General features: G+C 63.2%; 1 protein-coding gene across 1 annotated transcript; it reads right to left on the bottom strand.

The window, feature by feature from the left end:
* Nucleotides 1-4,580: 4,580 nt before the first annotated feature.
* PROSER3 (proline and serine rich 3) lies at nt 4,581-6,333 on the bottom strand. The gene is made up of 4 exons (XM_029913130.1): nt 6,140-6,333; nt 5,668-5,845; nt 5,218-5,299; nt 4,581-5,055 (listed from the first exon to the last, which is right to left on the bottom strand). The coding sequence occupies exons 1-4, from the start codon at nt 6,284-6,286 to the stop codon at nt 4,986-4,988; spliced, it is 477 nt and encodes a 158-aa protein (XP_029768990.1). The 5' UTR covers nt 6,287-6,333; the 3' UTR covers nt 4,581-4,985.
* Between the last annotated feature and the right edge of the window lie 6 nt (nt 6,334-6,339).

The raw sequence follows: 6,339 nt of genomic DNA, 5'->3' as shown, positions 1-6,339 counted from the left end.
ACCAACCCTGCAACGCTGCCTGGGTCAGCTGAGAGCCTGAGCCTATCACTGGGTGGGGAGGGGGAGCTGGCCTGCCCCTCCATGATCTCCAAAGTCCAGTGTCCCTGACATTCACTGTTTCCCTACTGGTGATCTTGGCAGCAGAGGGCACAAAGGCTGGGTGGAGGGCAGGGAGGGAAATGCAGAAATAAGAGACAAGCCGAGGGGGAAGTGCAAGTGGGGAGGGTGGGAAAGGAGGGAGCAAAAAAAAGGCTGTGTTGGGAAGTGGGGCGGGGACAAGGGATTTCCCTCCCCACCCCCCACCTGCTGGGAAGGCAGATGGGCTGGGGCTTTCCCAGGAGGCTGGGGGAGAAAGGACCCCCATGCAGGAGTTGGAGAGGGGCTGGGGGTCAGTGAGTGATCGACACACATAGGCAGGGCGACTCAGCCCCTCCAGCAGGGGACAGCACACACAGAGCTGGGCTCATCCCCTGCAAGGGGGGGCAGCGTTCACACGCACACACACAGGTGCCAGCTGCACAGACGTGGGGCGGAGGGAAACCCCGGTCCCAGGGAGTGGGGCCCCACGTGGCCCGGGGAGGCAAGAAGCTGCGTCAGGAGCTGCGTCTGGCAAGCATCTGGGAGCAGGGCCAATGGGGGAGTGTACAAGTGTACATGCAGATGGACAGACAGACGGCTTCATGTGGGCATGGATGGAGAGACAGGCGGATGGAGGGCTGGGTGTGGGGAAGGATGGATGGATGGAGGGGTAGAGGATGTGTGTGGGCAGGGGAAGGGGTGGGTGTGGGGAAGAATGGGGGCTGGAGGGTGCATGTGGGGGGCAGATGGAGGGAGGGGTGGGTGTGGGAAAGATGGATGGGGGTGGGTGGAGGGTGCATGGGGGGCAGTGTAGATTGGTGGGAGGATAGCAGATGTGTGGAGGGGGGCAGATGGAGGGACCATAGACCCATAGCAATATGGGGCTGGAAGGGACCTGGAGAGGGCATCCAGCCCAGCCTGGGCTTTGTCTGACCTGCTTTGAGAAGCCTCCTGCGTCGGGGCCCCCTGCTGAGGTCCCCGTGCCCGCCCCATGGCACCTGCCAAACTCCCTGCACGCAATGTGCAACCTAAGCCGGCCTCATGGCACCGCCGCCCTTTACACCTTGTCCTGCCGACAGGCCTGGCTGCCCCTCTGCACAACACGCCAGAGCCGGTGTCTCGGCTCCAGCCTCCCAGCCCCAGGTTTCAGTCTCTCCTCCTTGCCCAGGCGCCCAGACCTTTCCTCCTTGTTGCTTTCCTTGGGGCTTTGCCAGCGGCCGCTTCACCCCCATTGCACAGGGCCCAGAACCAGACCCAGGACGCCAACCGAGGCCTCCTCAGCGCGGCCGCAGGGCTGCTCCTGTCTGGCTCCCAGGCCCCTGCTGACCCAGCCAGAACGACGGGCTAGCTTGGCACTAGTATTACTCTGGTGACTCATCTCTAGTTTGTGACACACTCTCCACCCAGCTCCTTCTCTGGCAGACTCTCCTAGACTGGCAGCACCAGCTGGGATCTGGGCAGTGGTTCCCCCCTCAGACCAGGGCTACACTCAAATTGTGCAGTGGTAGAACCACGCCGCTCGGGGTGTGAAAATCCCCCCCGAGCGACAGCTGCACAAGCCTAACCCCAGTGCAGACAGCACCCTGGCGACCCGAGGGTGCCTCCCAGGGATGTCGCTACCTCTCTCACGGAGGTGCCGCGTAGCTCTCCGGTCGGCTCAGTGGCACCAGGCAGCATTGCGTCGACCTGCCTTAGGCCTGGTCTACACTAGGACTTTAATTCGGATTTAGCTGCCTTAATCCGAATTAACCCTTCACCCGTCCACACTACAGAGCCAGTTAATTCGAATTAAAGGGCCCTTTAAATCGATTTCTGTACTCCACCTCGACGAACGGAGTAGAGCCTAAATCGATTTTGTTAATTCGAATTAGGGTTAGTGTGGACGCACACCACCGAATTACTGTGTTTAAGTTAATGGGGTAGTGTGGCCGCACACCACCGAATTAATGTGGTTTAAAACCGAATTAAGGTGCTTAGTGTGGCCGCGCACAATCGAATTTATACAACCTGTTTCCCAAATTCGAATTATCTAAATTCGGATTAATCCTGTAGTGTAGACATACCCTTAGCTTTGTATTTTCCATGTGACCTCCGTGAATTTCAGCCAGTGTCTCCCGGGCCATTTCTCCAGATCACTTGGGTTTCGAATCCTATCCCCCAAAGCACTTGTGACCCACCTGGCTGGGTACTGTCCGCAAACGCTACAAGCTGTCATTAGCCCAGTCCCTGATGAAGATACTGCCCAGAACTGGAGCCAGGCCTGATCCTGGCGGGCCCCACTCACTGTCAACCACCGACACGACTCCCTGGGAATGGGCACCTGCCCCCTAGCAGGCTCGGCGAGGCTGCATGGCCCTGGTTTGCTCAGCAGGTCACATGGGACAATATCAACAGCCTCACTGAAGGGGAGATAGCTCATGTCAACCGCCCCTCTTGCCCCAAGGCTGGGCCCTATCTGAGGAGAGTGGGTCAGGGACATGATTTGTTCTGGACAAATCCGCTGCTAAGGGCCAATGGGAGTGTCCATTCTCTCTCCCCGGGGGGTCTAGGAGCTCCTGGGTTATCCCTATGCACAGACAGATACGATGTTTCCCTTTTCAGGCCTCTGGGGTCTCTCCCGTCCCCCACCAGTTCGCAAAGGTGGAGCGGGGGCGTGGTAAGGGGCGGGTGGATGGATGGTGAGGGTGCGTGAGGAGGGGCAGATGGATGGGACGCATGGGGAGACGCGGGTGGACAGGGGAGGGGGTGGGTGGCAGGGTGGATGAAGGGGCATGTGCAGGAAGGGAGCGAAGGGCTGCATGGGAAGGAGGCCAGCCAGGCACTACCCCAGTGAGAGTCCCCGGGCAGAAGGCATGTGGGGAGGGGCAGGAGACCAGCCAGGCACTGCCCCGCTGGGCAGCCAGAGTCTCTTGGGCAGACGGTGCAAATGGGTGCAGGTGGCAGCCCAAGCGAGCGGGGAGGCCCCCACTGAACAAGCGCGCCAGGATCCCTCGGACTCAGGTGGTGTCTCCACCCCCAGGGGACTCTGCAGTTGGCGCTGTCCAGCCCATGGGACCCAGGCGTCCGGGGCACTAGCGAGATCCCCCCAGGTCTCCCTACCTGTGGGGGCTCAGAGCCCATGTCCGGGGCTGCGGGGGGCTCCAGCGTGGAGCCTGGGGGCTCTGGCAGAGCTGTGACTCTGCACTGCCTCGGGCCGCCCAGCGCAGGAAGCTGGAACCCGCAGGTTAAACCACGTTGTCGTGCTGCTGAAAGGGGAAGTCGAGTTGCTGATCGGTTCCTCCTGGGCTGCCTGCAGGGAGCTGCCCAGGGCAGCACGCACAACGGAGGGCTGGGGGCAACAGGCAGCATAAGCACATGGGACCGAGCTTTCCAGCCCCACCCTGGGGCTGGATCGGGGCTGGCGTCCCTAGAGGGAAAGCTCCCCTCTTCCCCGAGCAGCCAGCCAGTCCCCCCCAGTTAGAACACCAATGGGTGCTGAGGGTTGGGATTGAGGGGCTGGGGGGCGGGGAGGCTTGGACGGCAGGGGGCTGTAGGTTCCCCTGTCCTTCTCCCCCCAGTAGCCGTGGGGACAGGAATTGCCCCCACCCCCTCCCCAATGCTGCTGGCTCCCACTTCCTGTTTGCAGGCTGCTGGGGCTGAAGAGCTGGGAGCCCGATTTAGCCTCCAGCTCACATTCACTTCCTGAGCACGGGGCCGAGCTGGGCCCAGCCCCAGAGTGCTGGGGGGAAGGGATCACTCTGCTGGACTGGAGGTGGCTGGAGCAGAGGAGAATCCCCCTCTGCTGCCAGCGGGACAGGGTGCAGGACACACAGCAATGCAGCTGGTATCCCAACCAGCAGAAGGGAGTGAGGTGTGTGTATGTGTACACACCCCACTCTCCAACAGGGGGCAGTGGGGTACACCCCCAGCCGAGGCAGTGTCTCACAGCCCCCTCAGTTAGCGCCCCACTAACCAGTTCCCCCCAACGGAGCTGCCCTGGCAGGATGCAGTAGCTTTGCGGTGCCCTGTGGGGTGGGGGCCGTGGGGTGGGCAGCACACACACACGGCTATTGAGGACTGGACACACAAAAGGCTGATTATGATGGGCCGGGGGAGCCAGGAGCCGGCACTTGCCGGCCTGACACGGGCGCTGGCCCCAGGCCAGGGAGAGGCAGAGTTGGGCACAGGGGGCTGGGAGGCAGTACAGGATGAGGCATGGGGCTTCCCCACTAGGGAGCACCAGCTCTTTCGGGGGGGGGGGGGGGGGAGCAAACTCCCTAGAGAGGAAAGGCCCCCTGCCACATTCCCTACCCTCTGAGCCAGCCAGCCCCCCGCCATGGGCAGATGGGAGCCAGTGCCCTCTAGAGGGGAAAGGCCCTATGCCCCATTTCCTGTCCCCCTGAGCCAGCCAGCCCCCCCATCATGGGGCCAGATGGGAGCTGGCACCCCCTAGACCCCATTTCCACATCACAGAGCTGGCTGCAGACAAGCCCATCCCATGCCAATTAGCAAACCCACTTTTATTACATTGCCTAAAAAAAACAGCAAAAACCATCCACACCTGGCCAGGGAACAGCTACCCCAGGCACACCTGTGCCCTAGAGCACCCCCCCGCTGGGCCAGGCCGGGGGCTGGGAGCTCCGCCCACAGCCAGCGCTTCCGCCCCGCTCCCTCCTGTGCCCCCAATGAGCCAATGACCCTCCCCCAAGGGGCACGAGGTCCTGGCTGAGGTGCAGGCGGCGCTAGGTAGCCTAGCTGGCCCGAGGGGAGCTGGCAGATTCGCCCACCTCTGGCTCTGGGCTGACTCGGCCCTGAGATGGGGGCACGTGGACTCACAGCTAGTCGCCCTGGCTCAGGATATTGTTAACGGCCCCCCAAGGCCGATTCCAGACAGAGCAGGGCCGGGAGGCAGGGAGACCCAGAGACCCTCAGCAGGGGCGGCCGGGCGGCTCAGCCAAGCCCTGAGACACGAGCCTGGACACTGCGATGTCGACGGCCCTGGGGAGTGAGAAGAGCACAAATTTGCACTGAGTGTGCCCCGGACAGCTGCATCTCTGAGCTGGGCAGGCCAGCTCTGGGGCAGGGCAGCTGTCCCATGGGGATGGCAGACATCCTCTGCCCTGCCCCACAGCACTCCCTAGTGTTGCGCCGGGTAATTACCGGAGCTGGCTGCGCAGATCCTCCCGCTGGCCCCGCAGCACCTCCAGCAGTGGATCCTCCTCGAACTCAGTGCCATCTGATTCTGGGGGCGACAGAGAGAGCCCGGCTCACACCCCAGCCAAGTCTCCCCAAATCCCACCTGCCCCCACTCACACCCCAGCCAGGTCCCCCCAAACCCCACCTGCCCCCACTCACACCCCTGCCCCACCCCTGCTCAGACCCCAGCAAGATCCCCCACCCCCAAGATCCTATCCAGTTCCCCCCAGCCCCCATCTCCACTGGGACCCTGGCTAGATCCCTCCCTAGCCCTGCTCAGAGCCCCTCCCCCCCACAGCCTGAAATGAGACCTGAGCAGATCTCCCACTTCCTGCTGCCACTCCTCACTGAGCCCCCCCCCCCCAGCCCTCTCTCTCCTACCCAGGCTGCCAGCCACCCCCTGCACCCCCTCACCCTCCGCCTCCTCTAGCAGCTGAACCGCCAGCTGCAGCAGCTGTGGGTGCTGGGAGCCAGGGGCCGGGAGCTCCTCTGCGGCACTCTGCTCTGGAGGGGAGACTGCTCCCTCCCCTGACTGGCATCCCCTGGTGGGGAGGTGGGACGCCAGGGGGGAGAACAGCCTCTCAGAGATCACCTGGGAGAGAGAGAGATATGGGAGGTCACTTGCCCTGCTCTCTGCACCCCCAGCCCAGACCACTATCATGCTCCCTGCAGCCTGCACCCCAAACCCACTCCCCTACCCTGCCAGCACCCCACCCCACCCCACTCCCCCCAGCCAGCGCCCCTGCCCCATCCTCCTCTGCTGGGAGGCCAGGTGCTCCTCACACACTCCTGCCACCCACAGTGCCCCCTGGTGGGAGAGGAGCTCCCTCCACAGCCCACGCCCCCATCCCACTCCCCACAGCCAGGCTCTCTCTGGGTACTGCACCTGCCCCAGGGCACTGTGGATGGATGACTCCCCCTTCCTGCCTCTCCTCCTCCAGCTGGGGGTCGCCTCTGGCTCCGTGGCAGCTCTGTCTCGCCACGTCTGAGGCTTGGAAGGCCGCTCGGTCTCTTTAGGTATGTGCTGTGCCATACCCACTGCCCAGGCTCCCCACTGAGCATCCTGGGAGCCGTGCCGCTCCACTG

This window comes from Terrapene carolina, unplaced genomic scaffold (assembly GCF_002925995.2).
Source record: "Terrapene carolina triunguis isolate 2854851 unplaced genomic scaffold, T_m_triunguis-2.0 Scaffold461, whole genome shotgun sequence".
Classification (NCBI taxonomy): Eukaryota; Metazoa; Chordata; order Testudines; family Emydidae; genus Terrapene; species Terrapene triunguis.
This window is presented reverse-complemented; position numbering and strand designations above follow the sequence as displayed.

Bases quoted from the DNA above. Each gene is read 5' to 3' on its own strand.
- PROSER3 (XM_029913130.1), bottom strand. From the start codon at position 6,286: ATGGCACAGCACATACCTAAAGAGACCGAGCGGCCTTCCAAGCCTCAG. The intron at 5,846-6,139 runs GTGCAGTACCCA...TCTCTCTCCCAG, and splicing joins TCCACAGTGCCCTGGGGCAG to GTGATCTCTGAGAGGCTGTT. The intron at 5,056-5,217 runs GTAATTACCCGG...CTCACTCCCCAG, and splicing joins GATCTGCGCAGCCAGCTCCG to GGCCGTCGACATCGCAGTGT.